The sequence below is a fragment of the Vombatus ursinus genome, unplaced genomic scaffold (assembly GCF_900497805.2).
Source record: "Vombatus ursinus unplaced genomic scaffold, bare-nosed wombat genome assembly UNPS02014778.1, whole genome shotgun sequence".
NCBI classification, from domain to species: Eukaryota; Metazoa; Chordata; class Mammalia; order Diprotodontia; family Vombatidae; genus Vombatus; species Vombatus ursinus.
This window is the reverse complement of record NW_020954556.1, coordinates 19,695,722-19,722,378: the sequence shown is the minus strand read 5'-3', so window position 1 is coordinate 19,722,378 and position 26,657 is coordinate 19,695,722. Positions and strand designations below refer to the sequence as shown.

Below are 26,657 nucleotides of genomic sequence, written 5' to 3'. Positions count from 1 at the left end.
AGCCAAACTACTCCCCAAACGAAGAGCTAAGGTTTTATAGAAGCTCAATCACTTCCCTTATTTAAGTAAGAGAGATGCAGCTTTCTTTTTTCTCAAACTAGCTAAGAATGTATTTTGTAACCCTTCCTTTGCACTTTTACCTAACTAAGGTACTTATTTAGGATCCGGTGAGATCCTCTCTCCTTTTTCTACTTTCCTGCTCTTGAATTTAAATCCTGCATTTATCAGCATCATTGTCCTCATCAATAAATACTTATTGAACATCTACTAGGTATTTTGGCAAGTCCTGTCAACAGGAAAGAGTTTATATAAAACCACACTCTGCCAAATAATAACAATGATGATAATAATGACGATGACAAGAAGATGGTTAACACCCACAAGCAGATTCAAAAGACCCTCCAGGGCAACATCTGTGTGAATTCAACCAACAATATGCTGAAAAAGATGTGGCTGAGTCACATGTATTTGTTAATAGAAATAAGGGGTTTAAAATATTGGTTTAGGGTAAATTCATTGCCATTAGAAATTATAGAAAGGTTTTCCGTAAAGAGCTCAGACTTACTTATCAATACCAATTATGCAAAGAAACATTAGCAACCGTGAAACTCATCATTGTAGGCTTCAATAATTTATCACATACTCGATATTTATCAAGACAAGACATGGCTAGAATTATACACAGGAAGATGAATATCTTTCATAAATTAGGAGATGACAAACCCTCATAAAAGTCTCAAATATCCTTCCATGTTAATTTTCTTATTTCTTATGAACTTAGCAATGAAAACATTTCAATATTCAAATACAAAAGAGTATTTTACACAAACCTGTGAACTTAAGTTATATACAGTTTTTAGTGCATATTAAATGCAACAGTCTTTTGTTTTATTCTGTGTGTTTTAAAAATGTTTTATTGATGATTTTTATTTTCTTTTTCCTAACTATAACTTTTTAAGCCCTGTCTCTCACATAAGTCATAAAAATGAGAATAGTAAAGCACAATAAATCAACACAATAGCCATTTCTGAAAATATATATCTCATTCTACATCTCTAGATCATCACCCCTCTACCAAGAGGCAGGCTTCAATCAACATAGGTTTTATATGGAAATAGTAGAAACTGTGCAACATACCATTGAAAGTTGTAAAAATTTGGTGCCTATCAAATATCTAGAAAGATGATCAAGTAAACAGAATTATACGCACAGAAGCTCATGAATTACTAGAGGACAAATCCATGTAGCATTAATACAAATCCCAAAATGTCCTTCATAATTCAACAAATAAATTGGAGCATCATCAAGGACAAAAATACTGCCCACAATTGGTTGGATATAACATTAACTCATAAAAATGAAAACATCTTTGAATGGATGCTGCCATATCAAATACTCAAAATCTCCAAACTACCAGGAATGAAAAACTCTTGAAATATAGAGATCTTGGTGGAAACAATCAAAACCATGTGGGAAGAGTATGAAGTACATATCATTCCTGTCAATCTATCTGCTCCTGGAGTTATCTCAAAGATGATTTAAGTGAGCCCACTGAAGATGAGCTTGTAGAACAACACTTTCATTCAACTATAAAAAGTAACCATTTTATCGACCTGGCCAATAGTCAGCTGAATGTTAAACAATTGTGAGACAGCAACTTGTGCCAGGACTCTTTCTAGCTGAGCTCCATCAAATATAAGATGAAACAAATTAGGATGATTATGAAACCAAAATAGAGGAAGGAAAGGGAAAAATGTTTAAAGATACTGATGTAGATGCATAAGGGACTCACCAAACAACAGCTTAAAAAAGACATATAAAACATGGAGAATGAATATAAAAAGTAGGCCATTGTTCTGGAAGAATAGTGCTAGGTTAGCTAATGCTCAGAATGAATTGATATAGCAAGGAAAGCTAAGGATAACAAAAAGCTTTTTGGTTTAAAAAAAAGACTCTATTGGGAAAAGTGGAAGATCAAAGGAAAAACAAAACCACTGCTTGAGGTGAATGGCATCAATGAAAATGGATAATGACAGAGGCAGAGCTACTCAACCCTGATTTTGCCAGTATTCTTTGCTAAGGGCAATCATTTCTGGAATGAAATGGTCAGAGCAAAAATGGCTCATAGGGAAGTGGTATCCAAGTCAAGTAGGGATGAGTTCACATCAAGACCAGATGAACTACATCCTGGACTATGGAAAGAATTAGAAGATGTGATTCTTGAGTCATTATCAGTGATCTTGAAAGGTAATGGTGAATAGGGAAGGCAATTCAGAACTAGAAAAAGGCAAAGTTGTCCTAATTTTAGAAGAGGTAAGAGAATGGAGTTTCTGGCAAAAATCTAGAATATATGATTAAGGGGGTAATTGGTAGCTATTTCAAAAAGGAAGGTTGCACAGTGGCTAGAGCATTGGAATTTAAGTCAGGAAGATCTGAATTGAAATTTGGCCTCAGACACTTACTAGCTGTGTGACTGTAGGTAAGTCACCTGATATCTATCTGCCTCAGTTTCTTCATATGTAAAATAGGGATAATAATAGCACCAATTTCCAGGGTGGCTGTGAGGATAAAATGGGGTGATATAAAGAATTTAGCAAAGCTTAAAGCACTATATAAATACTATTGTTACTACTCCTACCACCATGTTGGCTAGCATTACTGCTACTACTACTACTACTACTACTACTACTACTACTGCTGCTACTACTACTACTGCTACTACTACTACTGCTGCTGCTGCTACTGCTGCTACTAATGTTGTTTGTTCTTCATTTGCTAAGAGGACTCTGACTTGAATGTGAATTGGATTTAAGTGAGGTAGAGTTGCACAAAGTCATCAGCCTCACTCTCTCTTTCAGAGTCATTGAAGTCCAATGGCAAGACAAAAGTCAGAATGACTGGCAATGGCTTGTGATACACTGAATGACCTTGGTGTCTTCTATGTCTAACCAAACTCTAAGCACTCCACAGCACCTGCTTCAGCTGTCTTCATGGTTGTTGGAACAAATTGTTCTCATCTACCCATTCTACTGAAGGAAGTCTTCACACGCTTGGGGTAGACATCCCCCTAACTCACCAATGGGTTTCAGGCCTGTTGGTTACTCTCAACCTGGTTTAGTCTGTCTTCTGAATTGGTTTACTGAAGTGTGGCTGCTGCACATGCCACAGCTTCTTGGAGCCACAGGTGAGAGTTGAGTGAATTTGGTGGCCCCAAAGCTAGATGAGCCATACTCAAAAGGGTTCAGCAAGCCCTCACACCAGTGGTGCTGGTCCTCCCTGAATACCCCATACACCACCACCACCACCGCTACCACCACTGCTGTGGCTGTTGCTGCTACCACTACTGGCCAGCTTGACTTCATCAATAACAAGTCATACTAATGAAAACTTTCTTTGGCATGTGGAGTCAACTTTCCATTAATAATTAAATTGTAAAGGTACATGTTGCTAAAGAGCTAAATAAGAGTCTCAAGAATGAGGATGCATTTCTAATTAGTGTGATATTGAACAATTGGACAGGGAGTTCATTGAAGATTTTAGCAGAAAAATTTGTCTTCTAGTGTTGGGCAGAAAGATTCTACAGCAAATGGCAGAAAGATCATAGATAATCTCTCTTGAAGATAATGAAGTCTGTTGTCTTGCTTCAGGCAAGATGAGGAATTAATGAACAACAAGACAAGGAATAGAGAAGACTTCTAGGAGTTTTGTATTCCTTTTCAGGTACTTTAGGGAGGCCACTTTTGGGTGGACTGAAATAAGATACTGTATGTCCAAGGGCTAACATGATGAGTATTGGATACAGATGATGGGGTCAGAAATGGCCATGTGGACAAGAAGAGGCAATTGTTACAGTGAGGAAGTGGCCCATTAAATGATAGGAAATAAATATCAAGTCCTGCTAGAAGGAATGAGAAAGATGGATGATAGATTCCTAGAATTTCAGTATTGTAACAGACTTCAAATTAATAATTAATAATAATAATAAATTAATTAATTTAGGTAGAATTGTCATTTTTACTATATTAGCTTGGCCTACCCATGAGCAGCAGATTGTTTCCAATTATTTAAATCTGACTTTATTTGTATGAAAAGTGTTTTGTAATTGTGTTCGTATAGTTCCTGGGTTTGTTTTGGCAGGGTGAGGGTGCTTCTAATGACTAGCATGGCAAGACCAGAGATCCTTCTTGGAATACTTGGGGACATGGGAAGGAGTGGAGACAGTGGAAGAGAGGCAAAGCAGAAGAGAATGGCATTTAGGACTGACCAAGCAAGAGGGGCAGGCATACTTCCTCTCCCATTCTTAGACAACTTGCTAAGGACACTTCCATGAATTCTTAAACTTGTCCAAACCTTTCCTTTCATTCATCTACTTCTTCTGGCTGGGAGGAGAGGTCTGGGGAGTCCATTCAAACTACAACCAGTCTGGCAGCTTGCCGTTTGAATGCCTTTTCTTATAGTTTGAATTTATTTGCCACCTGAGTGTTTCAAAAGTCACATGGCCATTAAGAGGGAATTGTTGAATCTCGTGAATGGAAATCATGAAAGAAGATGCAAAAATCTAGACACAAGAAACAGCAATGAGAAAAATATTGTAATTTTGGAAAGTTTAAAAAAATATTCCAAATGATGTCTCTAGACCTCTATTGAACTGATGGGCTGTCTTGGTAGAGACAGAAATGGGGAGAGAGAGAATAAATTATTCATTAGTAAGAAGCAAATCTTATGGCCAAATAATATATGAAACCTTTAACTAGTTAATTAATTAGTTGATCATGTAACCTCCTGATGCTTTCTGTAAATAGCAGAAAGCAGAGGGAAGAGACAGAAGTAGGTAGATACAGTTCTGGAAACACTACTCTGCGTACCTCTAAGCCTTATCTCCCAGACCATATATATAACACAATACTAGAGCCAGGCTTTGAAGGCATACTCTAGAACTGCCTCCAAGCTAGGTCTGGCTCTACCATTCCCCGGTTGTATGATGACCTAGGTGGTACATTGATTAGAGCACTGGATCTAGAGTTAAGAAGAACTGAGTTCAAATCTAGCTTCAGACTTTAGCTGTGTGATCCTGGGTAAATCATTTAACCTCTGTCTGCCTCAGTAAAATGCTTTGCAGACCTTAAAGCACTATATAAATGCTACCTACCGGGTTTTTAATTTTTAAAATTATATCTGGCTTTCACCTCCTTCATTGATAAAATGAAAAGATTTGAAAAGAAATTCACAGCTATTTTGTTAGATTGAGCTACTTTTCATTTTCCTGAAGACTTAAAATCATTTTAAGGGCAAGGAAACAAAGGCCTAATGGGGTAAAATAAGCAAAATTGTATATTAACTGTGGGCTGAGAAGCCCCTAAGACATTGAACACTTGAATGGAATCCTCCCTTCTGAGCCAAGTCCCTGCCTCCCGCAAAGATAGCTCCATTTGGAATGATATTGTTATTTCAAGGAAAAACTGCCCTCAAAGGAATTGGCTGATGATGTCATTCCTTGGAATGGGTTCTTTTTTTTTTTTAAATCTAGATTCTTTGGGTTCATGACATAGCATTTAATTTTCCCCCAATTTACTTCTGTGATTCATGATGGGGACCTGTTCTTCTGTGGCTGTAATTGTGTGGAAAAGATATTAACTTAGAGAAGTTGAGAGTTGGAAGGGCCTTCAGAATTCATCTAGCTCAACCCCCACCTGAACAGTGATCCCCTCTCAAACATTCCCAGAAGCTGGTCATCCAGCATCCACTCAAGGATGGGAAATGCAGAATATCCCAAGACAGCCTATTCCAAAAGAGGCAGGGCACTACAACAGATAGAATGTTGGCTTTGGAATCAAAGGACCTGGGTTAGAATTATGGCTCTGATACTCACTAGCTATGTGGCCTTGGGCATGTTTCAAATCAATAAACACTTATTAAGTATTTGCATTGCATGAAACACTATGCTAGGAGCTAAAGCTACAAAGACAAAAATGAATTTTTTTTTGAAACAAGCATATTATTATGTGCCAGGTACCATGCTAAGCTCTTTATGAATCCTATCTCATTACATCCTCACAATAATATTATTTCATTTGATCTTCACAACAACCCCGAGAGGTAGGTGCTATTATTATCCCCGTTTTACAGATAAGAAAACTGAAGCAGATGTGGGTTAAGTGACTTGCCCAGGGTTACCCAGCTAATAGGTATCTGAGGACAGATTTGAACTCAGGTCTTCCTGATTCCAACTCTGGGATTCTATCCACTGTGTCACCTAGAGGCCCCTAAATAGTTACTGTCTAATTCACTTTTTTGGGCCTTACTTCATCCAAAAACAGAAATGGATGCACTAGGTAATCTTTAAGGTCCTTTCCAGATTTAAATTTATTTCCCTTTATTGTACCATGGCAGTCCATTCCATTAAAGGGCAGGTCTAACCATTAGGGCAGTTTTTTCTTAAGTCAAACTTAAATCTACCAATGTAACTATTGCTCCTGTTTCTGTTCTCTGTATGAACAAGTCTAAACTCTTTTCCATGTGATAGCAAATATATGAAAATAGGAACTTGTTGTTCAGTTGTTTCAGTTGCATATGACTCTTTGTGACCCCTTTTGGGGTTTTCTTGACAAAGATACAGGAGTGGTTTGCCATTTCCTTCTCCAGCTCATTTTGCAGATGACAAAACTAAGGCAGGGTTAAGTGACTTGCCCAGGGTCACACAGCAAGTCAATATCTGAGGCTGGATTTGAACTCAGGTTTTCCTGATTCTAAACCCAGTGCTCTATCCATTGCACCACCCAGCTGCCCTAAATATAGGAACTATGTCCCTTCTAAACCTTCTTTTTTCCATACCTGGTTCCTTCCAGTGATTTTTTTTTTTTTGGCTAGGTAATGGGGTTAAGTGACTTGCCCAGGGTCACACAGCTAGTAAGTGTTTTGTGTCTGAGGCCGGATTTGAACTCAGGTCCTCCTGAATCCAGAGCCGGTGGTCTATCCACTGTGCCACCTAGCTGCCCTCTTCCAGTGATTTTTAACAAGCATTCTACTTCCTCCCCCTTTTGATTGCTCTTTTGTTGTATGGGCTTAAACTTTTTAATGCCATTCCTAAAATATCTTATTCAGAACTGAACATGGCACTTCAGATGGGATCTGATGAGGTCACAGAGCTGGAACTATCACCTTCCTTATTCTAGATGCTAGGCTTCTCTTAATTCACCCTAAGATTTCATTAGCTTTTTTAACTATCCCCAAATCTTTCTCACACAAACTAGTTTTTTTTTTAGTTATTCCTCTTCATGTTGTATTTGTGAGGTTAATTTTTTGAATCCAAGTGGAAACTTTTGTATTTGTCTCTAGTAAATTTCATTTTATTAGATTTAGGCCATCATCCAATCCTGTAAAGAGCTTTTTTGATATTGATTTTTTCACATAATATGCAAACCTAGTGGCATAGTTTTGAGGCCCCCCCCTTTTGCTGGATGCTTTCCATCTTGTCAATGCTTTTCCTAAAACTAGGTGCCCAGAAGCAGCTCATTCTCTAGAACGTTTAGAGAAGCAATAAAAATCTTTTTTTTTTTTTTGGTGGGGGGTGGTAGGGAAAGAGAGGGGGGGAAGTGAGGACAAAGAAGAGGAGCCTACCGGGAAAGAGAAGATGACAGAGAAGGGAATGCAATGGACAAAGGACAGAGCAAGTGGTATTCTCTTCAACCAGATTTATCCGCTTCAATTGCATGACATTTATTTATTCAGCTCAGCCTCCTGCTGCAGGGTAGGACGTTGTCCTGAATAATTTAAGGATGGACTGCCCTGCAGCATCCACTTCGGCCATAGCTTTCCTGAAAGAAGTTAATTTTTACAGATTTTCCGGTGATTTGGTTCTGGTGCTCTGGTATTTTCGTGGCTCAGCAGTGTCAGCCAAGACTTTCAAGTGCTAACATCCCTCTCCAGTGAGATAATGAAGAGAATAATTTCCAAGAGTGAGGACTGAATGAATCCCAGTGAGGATTTAACTATCCAGGGAAGATAAAGTGCCAAAAGAAATCATATCTTGCTAAATAAACTGGGCTCTGAACAAAGGGTCAGCAATCCTTGTAACCTGGAGTACTCTCAACAGGGCTTAGTGATGGGGATGCCACAGGGGGCTGAAGGTAGGAGAGAGAGGGGAAACAGGAGATAGAAAAGGGGAGGGAGAATAGAATAGGAGAGCAAGGGATAGAGTGACAATAAGAAGGAGAGGGAGAGAGAGAGAGACAGAGAGAGACAGACAGAGAAATACACACACACACAGAGAAAGAGACAGAGAGAAGCAGAGAGAGAGGCAGAGAGTGAAGAGGAAAGAGAGGGAAGAAAGGAGGGACAGAAAGAGAGAGGGAGGAAGAAAGAGGGAGGAAAGGAGGCAGAGAGAGAAGAAGGAGAAAGGGAGGGAAGGAAGAATGGAGGGAGGGAGGGAGAAAGGGAGAGAGAAAGAGAAGAGGTGGTGGTTGAGGACAATGTGATATGATGCTTTTGGACTTGGACTCAGAAGTACAGGGTGCTCCCAAAGTCTTCACGCACTCTTATGCTATTAAAGCTTAAAATGGCATTTAGCCTTCAGAGACACCTCATATTTGAATTCTGGCTTCTGTTGTGAGACCCTGGACAAGTCACTTAATTTTTAATTGTACTGTCTTCATTTGTAAATGGTGATGATAGTAACTGTACTGTTATTGCAAGAAAATCATTTTGCAAATCTTAAAAAGAATAAAACTAGGGGCTATGATTGTGCCTCCCCTCCCCCCAAGTCCCATCAGTTGTCCTGCTCAGCTTTAGAAGGAGTCTGCTTTAAACAAGGTATTTTAATAATAACAGCTAGCATTTTTATCGCATCTACTATGTGCCAGAAAGAGGCAGCTAGGTGGCTGAATGGATAGAGCTCTGGGCCTGGAGTCAGGAAGACCTGAGTTCAAACTTGGCTTCAGACACTTATTATCTGTGTGACCTTGTGCAAGTCACTTAACTTCTGTATGCCTTAGAGGCAGTTAGGTGGCCAAGTGAATAGAGCACTGAGTTTGGAGTCAGGAAGACCCTGAGTTCAAATCCGGCCTCATATACTTACTAGCTGTGTGACCTTGGGGAAGTCACTTAACTTCTGTTCGCCTTAATCCACTGGAGAAGGAAATGACAAACCGCTCCAGGATCTTTGCCAAGAAAACTCACAAAGAGTCAGACAAGACTGAACAACGACAAATGTGCTGGGCATTATGTCAAGCCCTTTTTACAAATATTTTCCCATTTGCTCCTCACAACAATCCTGGAAGGTGGGTATTATTACTCGCACCCCCATTTAACAGTCGAGGAAACTGAGGCAAGCAGAAGTTAAGTAACCTGCCCAAGGTCACACATCTAGTAAAGGTCTGAGGTCAAATTTGATAGTAGTTTTTCAGCCCTCTATGCACTATGGCGCCACCTAGACGGTATTCTCTGTATGTCATTCAGGTACCTGCTTTACTTGGAAGATAATTTGTGCAAGGGATAAAAAGCAGATTCCCTTACTGGGACCAAAAAATACATACCTAGGCTCTCTGACGGATAAGACTAACATGGAAACATCACATGACCTAGCTTCTTTCTCTCTATTTGAAACATCTGTCTCTCAGCATAGTCCTCGTCTGTATTCTCATGAAGAGAATTTCACAACCTCTGCGTCTACTTCCTCATATGTATTTCAAAATTGTTATTTGCAAGTGTGTTTATTTCCCGAGAACCTTTTTGCTTGCACAAAGGCTTGGTCTTTCAAAACAAACCCAGCGTTTGCCTGAATATTTAGTTCTTGTAGATAGTAATGGAATGTGCTACCCCCCCTCATTCCTGATCCTCAAAGAGTCACTTCAAGAAAAACAAAGGGAACTCCCTCTAACATCAGAATCTTCGTAGAATGTGATGTGGTTTAGCACAAAAAAGCACTGGATTTGGAGTTAAAGGACCCGGATTTGAATCCTGGCCCACCTACTGCTATCTGTGTTGCCTTAGTCAAGTAACTTCCCCTCTCCTGGTTTCAGTTAACACCTCTGTGAAATAAATTTGCCTGGAAGATCTCTATGGTCCCCTCAGCTCCTTATCACTTCACTTACAGTAAGAGGGATTATGATTTTGAGTAAAACAAGGTGATGGGTGATTACTGTTACTTGTAATTGTCAAATACAGATATCAGCAAAGGTATTACATTACCATTCTTTTGACCCTAAGGTAACTTCATGCTACTAGTAACTCACTCAATAAAAAATTCCAATATGGTACTGAGACTCTATCTAGCGTCTATCCTTTTTGGGGAGGGGAGTAAGAAGGAAGGGGACAAGGATTTATTAAGCACCTACTATATGCCAGATACCGTACTAAGGATTTTATAAATATTATTGCACTCTTACAACAACCCTGGGAAATAGATGCTGTTATTATCCCCATTTTACAGATGGCAGACAGAAGTTCAATGATTTGCCCAGGATCACATAGCTAGAGTCTGAAGCTAAATTTGAACTCAGATCTTTCTGACTCCAGACTCAGTGCTCTATCTACTGCACCACCTAACTGCCTGAAAATTATGTTCCTTTTAAGAAGTGGACCATTCTAGTAATGGAAGAGATCTAGTGGGAAGGATTTTGGTTTCAAAGTTAGAGTCAAATTTCTGAGGGGGAATCATTCTTGGAAAGCCCCCCACCCCTCTCCCTTGCTGCTGATCATCTTATTGGAGATTCTGGATCAGTAGAAGAAAACTCATCCAACCAAGAACACAGAATAAAATACCAGATAGGAAAACATGATACAGAAATAAAGCTACCAGAAGGAGAAAACAGCTTTACAGAGCATGATCTTTTGTACCAGGAAAAACTTTCAAATATAGACTTAAAAAAGGACATCCAATAACCAGAAGTCACATGTTTTACCCTTTGACCATGTGTGTTCTTTTTACCTAGAACCCAGTCTCCTATGGATCTATGCGGATTTATAGGACAATATGCCCTGGAGTTTTTTTTCTAAACCAATTGTTCTTTTTAAACTACCTTAATAAATATCCCTTTATAAGGCTAAAAAAAAAATTATGTTCCTTTAGCAGTTAGCCAACTGTTGTCTGAAATCCCATGATTTCTACCTTTCTTCCTGTATCTGAATGCTAATGCTCCCTCTCAGCCTTGATTCAGTGAATGAGACATGTTGCCTGTAACAATCTCACAGGTCCATAGAATATAACAAATGGAAGAAACCTTAGGTATCACCTAGTCCAGTCTTTCTTTTTATGAAATTAAGGTCCCACTAGGATAAGTGGTTTGCCCAAGTGGTGAGGATGCGCTCTGGATCTCAAAAAGGAAAAACCCTGGACTTTCCCACATGGCCAAATAGGCTATAATCCTATAACTGGCCTTTCATTGTTGCCCAATCTACCTCCAGATGGCCCCTGGCCACTTCCCATCCTTCATCCTAGCTAGGCTCCATTTTCCCTTGCCTACTTGGTCCAGGTCCCAGGAGTTCTGTTCACTCCATCTTACTGGCTACTCCCATTCACATCCTCCTTAGACCCCTCCTCCAATCACCCCAAACTACTCAGCCACTTCTAGACCCCTCCCACAGTCTTTCTGTATGTAAGGTCCAACTTGTCTCCATTAAGGTGCTCAGATTCTTATTCTTGTAATCTAGCCAATAGCTCAGTAATGTTCAGATTTCTTTAGAGTCTGGCCAATATGGAGGATGTTCTAATAAACCTTGTCTTTGGCTGAAAGAAGGCTTGAGTCAAATTCATTTGGGCAGCACCCATGTGTCATGATTTCGGGGTCCCAGCACCCCTAAATCCCTAAACCCCTAAATCTCAAAAGAAGGTCATATAACTAGTAATTTGCTCAAGAAGAACCTGACATTGAATCCAGGTCCTCTGCACCCAAATTGAGTACTCTTCCCATTACACCGTGCTTTATTCCCTCACTTAAAGATAACAATTTTCATGTTTGCAACAGGAAATTCATAATGGGACAAATGACTTCCTATAAAAGATACTCTTCCTACAGAGGAGGAAATTTATTTATGTGAAATAGTGGGGGTACAGATAGTTTATTTGGACCAGAAGGATGTAGGTCCTATTACACCATCTATTTGAGTACACCTCAAGGCTCTCCCCTCAGTCTCTTTTTCTTTCCCTATACATTCTTTTTCTTGGTGATTTCATCAGCTCTCATTAATTTTAGACTTTATTTCCAGTGTCAGGGTCAGCTTTATGAGTGGGTAGCTACCTGCATGGCATGACTTTAGGGGCCCTGGGAAAGACTCCTTTGCCTTCCCCAGATGTGTTCATTAACAGCTCACAGTTGTCAGAAACCCCACCATTCCCAGCTTTTGTCCTGTAATGAAGGCTTTATTCCCAGTCAGAACATATCCTCACCCAAGTTCACATTTTAAGCTTCATCAGTCTTTTAAACCTCATTATCATTTTGTTTATCACATTCTTTCCTGAGAGCTAGGAGTAAGAATGGGAACATAGAGGGCTTGAGCTATGCTATTAAAAAGAGGCTTGGGGTGTTGGATGAAAAATCACACAGAATTATGGTTGAGAAAGTGCTCCAAAGAATCACAAAACCTCAGAGCTAGAAGTAACCCCAGGGTCCAGCTGATGCAGCTTTCCCATTTTACATTTGAAAAAGCTGAGGCCCTGGGAGTGTAAGGAGGGAGGCCAAACTTACAAAGGGAATTAGTCACACAGGCTGGACTAGAAGTCAGTTCTTCAAACTCCTGGAGTCCAGTCATCTTTTCATTATATTATGTAAGTAAGGTGATTCAAATGGCATCATCCAGGAGAAGACAAGCAAAAATAAAATATTAACTCAAACCTGAGCATGGCATGCTAGTTAATGACTGAGACAGAAATAAATCCATTTAAAACCTCAAATTCCAGGTACCTTTGGGGCACCTAGAGCTCATTCCAAACCCACTGTCCAGTAGCTTCTCTCAAGCTCCTTCCTGTACCCTGATATCACATTGATGTGGTTAGAAGTTTTGGAAATATTTTTACTTTATGCTAAGGGGCACTGCTAATTTTGTCTTTTAAAAGAGTCTCCTCCCCATCCTTTCTCTTTCATTTTGGAGCTGAGACTTCCTGCCTTCGTCCAAGGGAACAAAGGATTCTGGTCCCATTTCAGGAAGAAAGAGATGAAAGACGGTGATAAACCAAAGGTTGTACTTTTCTATTCTGGCTTCCCATCAGTCTTGCTTCTGACCCGATAGATGTATTTCTCTGAGATAGTAGGTGCCAAGCACAGCTGTTGCTGTGGAAGGACAGATACAATCCTTCCAGTAACTTCACAGAGGCGGTGTTAATAGACAGCACTGGTTTGCACAGTGGAGATCTGTGTCTTCCCCTTCATCATCAGGGAGAATGAGTTAATTAACTGAGAAGCTTGGCCCAGATAGGCTTTGTCAAAAGGGAAGAGTTTCTGCGAGGTCAACATGTGCCGAAAGTCACTCAGAACATAATTTGTAATAGAGTTAAGTGATGTTTTTGTTTTGTTTTGTTTTGTTTTGTTTTAAAGGAAAAATCCAGAACATGTGACTCTCATATGTTCAGGGCACACGCTGAGATTTACTCATTTGGAATTTATGGAAAATGTGGCAAGCACTATAAATCAGTGCTGAGGGGAGTCTCAGAGTCCTCACTATAGAGCCAATGTAGGTTTACTAAAACAAAGTTTTGCATGAGATTTTGCTAAAAAAGGAAATCAAAGAAAAGAAAAAAGTGATGGCAGGGAAGATGGGAGAGAAAAAAATGGAAGGCTCAGTGGCAGTTCCACCTTCTATGTTCATCCTCAGCTGCTCTCTCCTCTAGACTCGAGCTGAAAGTGTTTTTCCTTTACTTAAATATTCCTAGAACATTCTCCTGATCTCCCATTTGTTTCCATCATGACCTTCTTGTATAAACATTACTTATCCATATACTTGTTCTAAGACTCTCTCTGCCCTACTATAATGTAAACTGTCAAAACTGTATCATTTTTCCCCTTATAATAGCACCTAGGTAATGCATTTCCTTAAATAATTTTTTTAAAACTTTGACCTGTGTTGTAACTGTCAAAGTAAACTCCCTGTGAGGAAATTGCCTCTACTAATGCAAGTCATTACCTGCCCTGAAACCTGTTAGTCACACAGAGTTGCCTGAGGCAACTGAGACATTAAATGACTGTGCACATTGATTGTACAGTCTGTGCCCATTGACACAACTATGGGTCACATAACCATTATATGTCAGAGGTGAGATTTGAACCTACATCTTCCTCACTGGATGCCAGTTCTCTGTTCTCTAGGCCACCTTGCTTCTGCTTTATACATATTATGAAACCGACATTTCATAAATGTTTGTTGAATTGAAACGTTTGCAGATGATATGGCCCATGTTCCTTAGGTAACCTTCCCTTGTGACCAGGTAGAAGGTAAGTTTTAGGGATATGAACAGACCCAAGGCCTAATGCATTTTAACTGTACGTCATATGCATGTTGAGATCATAGAATTTAAGGCTAGGAGAGAAGTAGAATATCAACTTGACCTTTCTTAGCCACAGGAGTTATTTCTATGTTCAAGAAATCTTAAATTTCTACATCTGGCCCTTGGCAGATCTATCATTCCATCTCCTCCTGGGCCTCCCTCTTCCTAAAACTATTGTTCAACCTTACCAGGACCACAAGTACCCTATCTGTAGGTGCTTTCCCAAGCCATCGTCCCTGATCTGGCCTCAGTTTCCCATTATTCTGTCTCTCTCAATCTTCAGTCTTTCTCAATATTCTTGTTCTTTCCCTGATGTCTACAAACTTGAAAAGGTCTCCTTTGGCCTTGAAAACAAAACAAAACAAAACAAAACAAAACAAAACAAAACAAAAGAACCTTTCACTTGACTCCACAAACCCCTAAGTTTTTGTCCTAGATGTTTACACTCATTGTTTTAACTTTCTCTCTTCTTGTTCACTTCTCACCTTGTACTCTGGCTTTTGATCTCATCACTCAAATGAAACTTCTCTCCAGAGATCCATCAGTTAGTTGCCAAATCCAATGGCCTTTTCTCAGTTCATAGCCTTCTTGACCTCTCTGCAGCCTTTCCAACTGTTGACCACCTTTTCCTCTTGGACATTATCTTCTCTGGGTTTTTGTGACTCCGCTTTTTTTTGACTCTGTTTCTATTTGTCAGACTGCTTCTAGATTTCTTTTGCTGGATCACTAGTCCAATTACACCATCTATTTGAGTACACCCCAAGGCTCTCCCCTTACTCTCCTTTTCTCTCCCTATACATTCTTTTTCTTGGTGATTTCATCAGTTCTCATTAATTCAATTATCTCTATGTAAATGATTTAGACCATGGGTGGCCCTCTAGGTCCTCAAGTGCCCCCTTTTGAGGAATCCAAACTTCACTGAACAAATTCCCTTAATAAAAGGATTTGTTCCTGGATTCAGCACCCAAGGACCTTGAAGGCCATAGGTGACCCCACGGCCGAAGGTTCTCCAACTCTGATTTAGACCTATCTATCTGGTGTAATCTCTCCTGTACTCTAGTCTCACATCACCAACTACCTCTTGGTCATTTCCAATTGCATGTTCCACAAGTATTTCAAATTCAACATATCCAAAATAAAAATCGATGTCTTTCCCTCCAAATTCATTCATCTTTCTAACTTCATTATTGCTATTGAGGACATCATCATCCTTCCAGTCACCCAGGCCCAAAATTTCAGTCATTCTCACCTTTTCACTCTTCATTACTCTCTAAATGCAATTAATTTTCATGTCTTATGTTTTCTATCTCTGCAGCATCTTACATATCTGTTCTCTTCTCTCCACTTACACAACCACTTTGCTAGGTCTGGCCCTTGTTATTTCTTGCCTGGACTATTGCAAAAGACTTCTTATTGGACTCTGTACCTCAAGTCTCTCCCTTTCCAATCTATCCTCACCACGTCTGCCAAAGTGATATTCCTAAAGCCCAACTTGACCATTTCACTTTCCTGTTGGAACAGCAGCAGTGGCTCCTATTTTCATTGACGGTAAAATTCAGACTTCTGTTTATCATTTGAAGCTTTTTGCAGTTTGGTTCCAATTCCACCTTCCCTTGTTTATTACCCATTGCTCACCTTAAAATACCTGATGTTTCAGCCAAAGTCACCAAATGATTGTTTCCTGTACATGATATTCCATCTTTCCACAAATGATCCTACATGCCTGGAGGCATCACTTTCTCACTTCTGCCTTACAGAAGCATTAGCTTCCTTCAAAGCCAAGGTCAAATTCACCTCCTACCGGAGGCACTTCCTCTTCAGCTTATCTGTTGCTGCCTTCCTACCAGAAGTGACTTGGTATTTACTTTGTACTTAGGTAACTAGGTGGTGAATGAATAGAGCGCCAGGCCTAGAGTCAGGAAGACCTGAGTTCAAATCCAGCCTCAGATGCTTACTAGCTGTGTAACCCTGAGCAAGTCACTTAACCCTGTTTGCCTCAGTTTCCTTATCTGTAAAATGAGCTGGAGAAGAAAATGGCAAGCCATTCTATTGTCTTCGCCAAGAAAGCCCAAATGGGGTCACAAAGACTTTGAAATGACTCAACAACAACTCCCCTTACTACAAAAAGTAGGTTTTTTAAAATTAAAAAAGCAACAAAATCTGATGAGGACACAAATGGATTAGAGAAATGAAAAGGAAATTACAAATTAGATGTGATTGCTATTATTTTTATTAAACTTTACATACTTTTTCTCCTTTTAGCAAGTTTAGCTATGATGGAAGCTAGGCTTGGAAAAGACATGAAACGTGAACTTTCTTTGCTGACAAAATCCTATAACACATGATCGAGGACATATTTTTTTAACAATTAGAAAAGAAAGTCAAGATTATTAAAAGCCAATTTGATTCTCAGAGTCATATTGACTTGCCCATAATGACTTGCCCAGAGTCATAAGGAGTAAATAGCAGAGTTGAGATTCAGATTCAAAGGTCATTGCCTTTTTGGATAGGTAGTTAGACTGTGGAGGTAGTGGGACAGTGGATAGAGGACTAGCCTTGCAGCCAGGAAGAATTGAGTTCAAATCCTGCCTGTAACATATACTGTGACAATGGGCAAATAAATCATTTACTCTCATTTCTTTAGGTGAATTTTAAGACTAGAAGTTATAGATGAAATACCTATGTACATCAATGGAAGGGTTTTCCACAATGAGATTCCCCACTCCAGTTGAATTGTAGGTTCAAACCAAAGAACCAACAAAAAATTAGACTAGTAAATTAAGGGAATAACGGATGTATAAATATATGCATATCTAGATAGAATCCCACAAAATGATTTTTCAAAGGCTCTCATGCTGTTTGAGAATCAGAAAAAAGGAAATATGGGCTTGAAGGTGAGTATGCTTTTCTGTCTATTATAAATGAATTTAATTAATTTTTAAAATGTGATTGTTTTTGTTGAGATATTTAATAAGTTTATAATAAAGATCATATAAAAAATAAACCCACCACAACTTTGTCTAGGAGTTACCAAACCTCACCCAGAAAAGAGAAAAAAAAAAGAGAGAAGCTTTGGTAGGCTCTAGTTTACTTTCTTGTGATAAGGGAACCATATTCAATGTTTAGTCCTATAATTATAGTACAAACATGAAACAATTTATTTTACCCTAAAAGTCTGCCTGATATAGTTTAAGAGTACATATGAAAATATGACCCATGTTGCTATTTATTGGATTTTGCTTTCTTCATCCGGGGCTTTATATCATTGGTAAGAAAATAGATGAAAAAACCTCACTACATTTATAGAAGACTAAAGATGGAAAAACTGTGGACAGACATAATTTGTGTTGTTGTTCAGTCATTTCACTCTGATTCTTCTGGCTTGATTTTTTAAAATAAATTTTTATTGATATTTTCTGTTTCTTACAACACCAAAGTTACCTAAGTATCCTTCCCTCTCTCTCTCTCAGAGAGCTATCCTATACAACAAATAATATTTTCCCTTGATTATTTCGTGGACCATATATCTTAAAGATCTTTCATCGGCCCCTAGTATGCAAGTGGAATTTTAAGAATGAAGAAATCAAAACAATTCATAGCCATATGAAAATGCTCTAAATCATTATTAATTAGAGAAATGCAAATTAAAACAACCTTGAGATATCATTTTACACCTATCAGGTCGGATAAAATGATTGAAGTGGAAAGTAACAAATGTTGGAGGGAAAAATTGGGATGCATTCATTGTTAGTGGAATTGTGAACTGATCCAACCATTTTGGAAAGCAATCTGGAATTATGCCCAAAGAGTCATTAAACTGCCTATGCCCTTTCACCCAGCAATGCTATTACTTGTAGTGGTACTTATACTACCACTACTATTTCCAAAGATGATTAGGGAAAAAAGAAAAGAGCCTATATATTCTAAAATGTTTATAACAGTTCCCTTTGTGGTGGCAAAGAACTGGAAATTGCCCATCAGTGGGGGAATGGCTGAACAAATTGTGATATATGATTGTGATGGAATACTACTGTGCTATAAGAAATGATCAGCTCAATGATCTTAGAAAAATGTGAAAAGACTTGCACAAAATAATGAAGAGTAAAATGAGCAGAATCAGGACAACATTGTATACAGTAACAGCAATATTGTTTTAAGAATGACCTTGAACAAGTAAGTCATTTTCTCTATTATAAATACCCAAATTAACTATAAAGGACATATGAAGAAAGATGCTATCTGCATCTAGAGAAAGAACTGAAAAATAGATGTATGTATAGAATTATTTTACATATATGTGTGTGTATATCTATGTATATATACATACATACACATACATGTATTTTATCTAATGGTAGCTATCTCTAGGGTGGGGGGAGGAAAGAAAAAAGAAATTTACATGATAACTTTATTATATATTTAAAAGGAATGGCAAATTGTACATAATAAATTTGCAGTTTCATGAGCAATCATCTTTTTTTAAAAAAATTATACTACGTTATGGAAATGCTTGTTTTATTCCATAACTTAAAAAATGAAATTATAAAAAGAATCTTCCCACCAATGTACATCACAAACTTGTCAATAATTTATAATCTTATAGAATTGACCATGGCACTTTGAGATTAAATAGTTTGCTCATGGTTACATAGACACGTAGGTAGAAGCAGCGCCTGAGTTGGCATCTTTAAGACTCTAAGGCTGACCTTCAATCCATCATTCTAACGTTGCATGTCCAGTTATTTTCCCCCCAATTGGGACATCACCAAATAATTCATTTCAGAGAGTAAATATAAGTTGAATGTATATATTTGTTCGATAAAAGGAATTCTACAAGATCCCACTGTATTGCTAATGGATTCAGACAGCTTTTTTTTTTTAGATTTTTTTCCCAATTACATGTAAAATTTTTTTTAACATTCATTTTTTTTTTAAATTTTGAGTTCCAAATTCTTTCTGTTCTTCCCTCCTCTCTCCCCTCCTTGAGAAGGCAAACAATTTGATATAGGTTATACATGTGGAGTCATATAAAACATATTTCCATAGATAGCTTTACTTCAGATAACTAATTTGTTTTGTTCTCTTGCGGTCAAACAATTCTCACGCTTTTGAATTGCCAGCATGTTTGATACTTATCTTCTGTGACAAATAAGATTCTAGAATTTCAGAGTTGTATCTTACTGTAAGTTATCATTTTGTATCCTACATTCTTCTGTGTGAACCACAAGGCTTGTTTGTTTTTTTAATCATATAAGTTGCTACTAGTTCATGCTGGGCAACAGTCTCATTCTTCTTGCCTAGCAGAAGCAGATTGTATATCATAGGATACAAGTTGGCAGCATCTAAAGACATAGTGGTACCTAATGGGCATTAGAGCTATCCCTCAAAACTCTTAAAGTAGCAGCTGAGGGGCCTCAGAAATCTCATCCATAGCCACCATAAGCTCATAGAATCTAGAGATAGAAGGGCTCTTACAGGTCATTTGGTGCAATCCCTTCATTTTATGAATTAAGAAGCTGAAGTGCAGAGAGGTTGGACTGTCCAAAGCCATACCCATACAGTAAGTGGCAGTGCCAGGGTTTGAACTTAGGCCCTGGGAGTCCAGTTCAGCATGCTTTCAACCAAACCGTGCTGCTTCAAGTAGGATAGGCGGCGAGGAAGATGTTCAGCTCTCATCTACAGCTATTTGCAGCAATGAGGATCAAAGCCAGGGTGAAGAATGGATTTTAGAATCACAAAATCTTGACATGGGCCTCAAAAAGGACATCTAGTCCAGTTTGCCTATACCTGAGCAGGAATATATTTTCTACATCTCTGACATAGGCTCATCCAATATCTGTGTGAAGACTTTCAGACTCCCTGCCTTCCAAACCTGCATATTCAACTTTATTGTTGTTCAGTCATTTCAGTCGTGTCTGACTCTTTGTGACCCTGTGGACCTCTGTCCATGGGGTTTTCTTGGCAAAGATACTGGAGTGGTTTGCCATTTCCTTCTCTAGTTACAAACAGGTTGAGTGAATCACCCAAGGTCACACAGCTAGGAAGTAAGTAGTACAGTGGATAGAGCACTAGGCTTGGCATCAGGAAGACTCATCTTCAGGAGTTAAATTCAGTCTCAGACACTTACAAGCCATGTGACCCTGGGCAAGTCACTTAACCCCGTTTGCCTCAGTTCTTCTTCTGTAAAATGAGCTAAAGAAGGAAATGGCAAACCACTCCAGCATATTTGCTAAGAAAACCTAGAATGGGATCATGAAGAGTCAAACACAACTGAAATGACTAAACAATAACAAACAACTTCCTGACTTCAAGCCCAGAACTCTATCTACTGTGCTACCTGGCTGTCCCATGTTAGGACAGTTTTAATTGTTCAGAAAATTTTCCTTATATTTAAACCTGCTTCTGCAACATCCACTCAATGCTCAGAGTTCTGCCCAAGTCAACAATATGGATGCTTCTTCAGGTACTAGGATACCTGGCACACAAACCAATTTCAATTTTGGGGAAGATTTCATTGAACTTTGAAGGGTCTTTTTATATGCTTCAATGCATCATATTAGCTAAAGCTCAGACAACTGAAAGTGCAGAGTGAGAAAATAAATTCCCAATGAGACATTTCTAAGTACACTGTAGCTTAATGTCACTCATATAGAAAATTGGACCAGAAAATTCAGATTTTTTTGGTTTATAAAGTGAAAACTTGGAATAGTGTCAGGGCTAATGTCATCGGCATTTTTTCCATTTTACTGTTCAAATTTGTATGGTATAATGAGCAACTTTCTTCAAAGTGGGTGATTTATTAATTTACTTTATGTGTTAGTGATCTCAAATCCTAGGACACTTATCACCACTACCACCCCCACCACCCCTTCAATTTTTGTTGGAATCACTCAAAAAAGAAAGCAAAATGTCCCTGTGGAATCAAGACTTTTTTTTTTTGCTACTTGGTTCAACACAATGGAAACTGACAAACAAATGAGAGTGTGTATCTGAAGTATGCCAGGTTATTCCTTGAGAAAGACATAGAATTTGTTTGTGTGTATGCTTACATGCAGGCACATAAATGCATAGTAGTCTGAGCATTGTCATATCTTACCGTATCACCAGGCTGTGGGCGCATCACTGACACCCGGTCATAACCTTTCCGTACCAGGACACAGAAGGCATCCAGTTTTCCCTGTAAAGAGAACAAATACATTGACACATAACTGATGTCCACTGAATATGGATCTCTAGCCATTTTTCTTCAGTGATGGGGAATACACTGGACTGAATTCAAGTTGCAGGTGGTGCTATCATGATATTTTATGAGGAAACACAGGGGTTCAATGTCTCTGGCTGCCTTGGTCCATTCTGTTGGGTTTCTAGTGACAATGGGCAAAAAATAATCTACTATGAAAATTGCTGTAAGAAAATAGTCATAGGATCACAGAAATGAGAGGCAGAAGGGATTTTTTTTTCAATCACTGAGTACAGTTCCCTTCATTTTAGGGATGAGGAAATTCCCAAAGGGGAAGCACTGGAGGGACTTATCAGTCAGTTGATAAGCATTTATTAAGTGCCTACTGTGTGCCAAGCACTATGCTGATTGCTGAAGATATAGAGACTAGCACAAGATGGCGTTGGCTTTTAAGGAGTTCACAGTCTAATTGGGGAGACACCATGCAAACAGCTGCACACAAACAAAATGAAGACAGGATAAATTGGAGATAGTCAACAGAAAGAGAGAACTAGGATTAAGGAGGATTGGAAAGGGCTTTTTATATAAGGTAAGGTCATAGATCACAGAATGTTAGAGCTGGAAGGGCCCATTGATCAAGTCAATAAGCATTTATTAAGCAGCCAGACACTGTGCTAAGGGTTGGGGTTACAAAGAAAGGTGAAAAAAAGTCCCTTTTCTCCGAGGGCTCATAGTCTAATGGAGGAGACATGAACAACTATGTACAAATAAGCTATATATAGGATGAATTGGAGAAACTCAGCAGAGGGAAAGCACTAACTTTAAAGGGGATCTAGAAAGGCTTCCTGTAGAACAGAGTTTCCCAAACTTATTTGGCCTACCGCCCCCTTAAAAAAATTACTCAGCACCTTACTGGAAATATACTTTTTTAAATCCTTTAATGATTTTTGTTTTAAAATTTACATCATTTCAAAAAAGTGTAAAATATATATTTTTTAAAAATGATGCATCTTGGGGCAGCTAGGTGGTGCAATGGATAGAGCACTGGCCCTGGAGTCAGGAGGACCTGAGTTCAAATCTGGCCTTAGACCAAACACTTGACACTTACTAGCTGTGTGACCCTGGGCAAGTCACTTAACCCCAACTGCTTAAAAATTTTAAAAAAATGGTGCATCTTAAACTTAATAATTTATTGTAAATTTGTGGGTTTTTTCTGCATTGAAATTTTTATGACACAATGTTGAGTCATATAACTGTACATCATAAATCATAAATTGTAAATCATTACACGCACATATTCCTGCCATGCATGCTGGACTTCCCAACAATGTCTGCCAACACTCGCTTGTTAAGACCTGTCAGGTGGACTTGACTACTGATCAGTTATAACTTGCATTTTGTATGTTTATTTGGAAAATAACCTAATCACTATGATTTTAATGCTGTTACACAACGGATGAAACACATATGAACAGTTTTTCAAAATTTTCCTTTCTTCTCTTCTTCCCTTATGCTTCCACCATCCCCTTGTTTTTATTCAATGTCCTACAATTGCACTTGAGGCTACTACCAACCCCACTGGATTGGTCTAGCGCCCCCAGGTGGCAGTATTGCCCACCTTGGGAACCTATACTAGAGAGTAAGGTTTTCTTGTTTGCTGGTTTGATTTTGTTTAGTTTAGTTTTGTTTTGTTTTAGCAGAGACTTGAAAAAAGTCAGGGACTTTGGCTTGGTACCCTTTATACAACAACTTCAAGTTGGTAAATGATTAGTAGATGGAGAATAATTGGAGGTGCAGTTTCCCAGACTAAATGTGTGGGAACAGTCTAACTCGGACAAATATATAATTCCTTATATATAGTAGGTGCTAAATAAGTGCTTATTGAATAGAACTCAATCTTTTCTTTGACTTATTTTGTGATAGTTAGAAAAGCAGTAACTTGAATGTGCTTTTGAGATTATAGTTTGTGCTGAAGTAGCCCTTGCCAAGCTTGAGGGCCCAGAGGTTGAGGGGCTTTCCAAAGGCAGAGCCAAAATCCATGATGGAGAGAATTTAGAGGTGCCCACTTACCAACTAAAAGTTTTTTTTTTTACTTTATCAAAAGAAATTGATGAATATTACCAAAGGTCCTGGTAACCCTTAAAAAAAAAAACCAACCCTATCTTTAAAATAGACCATATAGTACCACTGTTAGTTAAACTTTCTCAACTTGTAGGTACTCACACGCTTGTTGTAGATTGGTTACTTATGGGGCCCTCATTTTCATGGGGAAAATGCAAAAAGGCAATGGAGAACAAATTAGAGTCAGGGCTAGAAAGGTGGCCCCTAACAGATGTCTCCTTTTCCTTTTTTTCACTGCTATAAATATTCAACTGCACTGGAGGGGGAATGGTGTTAATTTTACAATTAACCAAGAGGAAGGAGGCTTTTCTGAAACTTTACTTAGTACTCTACCAATCCCTACCATCATGAGAAGTTACAGAAACACTTCAGAAAAAGTCCTTTTGATATCCTTTCAACTTCTGACATCACTATAATGTCATCAAAATGCTGATGGCTGCAAATTTTCTTCTTGGCGTGCAAAGTCTTAGGCTGGATTTCCCTGAAATGGCCGGGAAGTTTTCCAAGGAGCGCTAAGGACCATTGTAGCTTCTACCGTGGGACCTGAAGTGTGATCAAGTTTTATCACCTCCAGAAGGAGATGTACTTAAAGTCAAAGTCTAATAGTAATGCATCAGATCACATCTGACTGTCCATCCTCCTTGCCACACCCTCCCCCCCCAACCATTTATTTGCCATTTACTCTGTTTCTGTTGCTTTTGTACGACTAGATCTCCTACGACCATGACCTGGAGTGACTTAAGACACTCAGCTTTTAAACCATTGTCCTGGGGCTTTTGCCCTCCTGTCTAGAGTGTTTGTATGAGTGCACGTGGTCCACTGTAACTAGCCAGTCCCAGACCTCAGAACATGCTTCACATTCCATCTGATTTTCCACCCTAGCCATTTCCTCTGCTGCTTTTTGTATACACCCTCCAACCTCCCTCTTCCTAGGACAGAGACTTTCTACCTCAAGCCTTAAGGATAGTAATGAAGACTGCACTTGTGTAACCCATATCAAATTTCTTGCTTTCTTAATGAGGGAGGAGGAAATAGGGGGAGGGAAAGGATTTGGAACTTGAATTTTAGAAAATGAATATTAAAAATTGTTTTATATGCAATTGAAAAAATAAAATATTAAGAATAGTAATGAAATCAACACTACCATTATTTTTGGAAAGGGCTTTTCATTGGACTATTCCATGGCTCTACTTATCATGTTGTTGTTTGTCTTTCATTTTTGAAGAAGACCAATGACATCACAGGTGTTGTCTTGACTTGTGAGTAAATTGGATTTCAGTGAGGCAAAGTTACACAAAGTTGTCAGCTCACTCTCTCTTCCAGAGTCATTAAAGTCCAGTGGCCAGATAAAAGTCAAGATGACTAGTGATAGTGTAGGCTGCAGTGGGATGACCTTGGGTCTTTGATATCTGACCAAGCTCTAAGTTCTTCACAGTGCCTGCCTCAGCTGCCTTCATGGCTATTGGAACAAATTGTTCTCATCTGCCCATTCTGCTGGAAGAAGTCTTCACATGCTTGGGGTAGACACCCCCTGACTCACTGAGAGGACCTATCAGTTATCCTCAACTTGGTTTAGCCTCTCTGCTTAGGTGGTTTGTGGCTGCTGTGAATGCAAAAGCTTCTTGGAGCCACAGGTGAGAGTTGGGTGAATCAAGGGAACTCCAAAGTGGATGAGCAGTCATGTGAAGGGCTTGGCAAGCCCTCACACCAGAGATGCTAGTTCTCCCTGAACAAGGGTCATCCCTGTTCCTTTCCAAACCAAAACACCCTTCCCCACCTACTTTCATGTGTTGTCTCTCTTACTAGAACGTAACCTTCTTGTGGGCAGAAACTGTCTTCTTTTTGTGGTTGCATTCTCAGTGCTAAGCACAGTGTTTGGCATATAGTAATTGCTTAATAAACAATTTTATTTTATTCATTCATTCATCAGTTTAAGAAAAGAATACTCTCTTCTCAGAAGCATAGAATATTATAGCTGGAAGCGACCATAATTGGACTCTGTGCTACATTGTACTAGATCTTGGGTTTACAAAGAATGAAAAAATTCCCGCTCTTGAGTTTACTTTCTATCAGGGAGACAGCATGTCTGTATATGTTATATATGTATGTATATGCATGTATACACACATATATATGTGTGCATATATATACATGTACATATGTGTGTAATATTATAAATTATATTATGACATTATATAGGCTGTGTGTATATGTAATATACACACATATACACACATCTAAATTCAAAATAAATCCAAGGTAGTTAAGGAGGGAGGGAACTATCAGTTGGGGGATGAGGAGGCTTAAAGTAAATAAATGATTCTATGAGGAAGAGGTTAGGAGGAGGTGCCCTCCAGATACAGGGGATGGTCAGTTCAAAGACACAGAGACAAAGGATGGAAGTTGTATGTGAGGAGAGCAAGAAGACCCATTTGTCTGGATCACTGAGTGTGCAAAAGTTAGACTGGGGTTAAATTGTGAATGACTTTTAAAAATAAACAGAGCACTTTTCCTTTTTTTCTGGAAGCAATAGGGGACCACTGGAGTTCATTGTGTAGTAGAGTGACATAGTCATATCTGAGTTTAAGGAACATTATTTTAGGAGATATGAGGAGGGTGGATTGAGGTAAGGAGAGACTTGATATAGGAAGATCAATGAAGAGGTCACGGCAATAGGCGAGGCAAGAGGTGATGAGGGCCTGAACTACGGTGGTGACTGTATAAATAGAGAATGGATGTGAGAGATGTTGCAATGGTAGAAATGGCAAAATTTGGCAATTGATTAGATATATGAGGTGAGAGAGAGAGAGTCAAGGATAGCGCTGAGGTTACAAACCTTGAGGACTGAAAGAATGGTGGTACCCTCAATGGAAATAGCAAAGT

The 26,657-nt window shown here is 38.8% G+C and overlaps 1 protein-coding gene across 1 annotated transcript in view; it reads right to left on the bottom strand.

Annotated features, from left to right (window-relative positions):
* ANTXR1 (ANTXR cell adhesion molecule 1) overlaps nucleotides 1-26,657 on the bottom strand; it is a 319,441-nt gene that overhangs the window by 57,706 nt on the left and 235,078 nt on the right. The window contains exon 17 of the mRNA XM_027865523.1: nucleotides 21,570-21,650. Coding sequence (XP_027721324.1) covers nucleotides 21,570-21,650 — 81 coding nt within the window. The remainder of the gene's footprint in view (nucleotides 1-21,569; nucleotides 21,651-26,657) is intronic.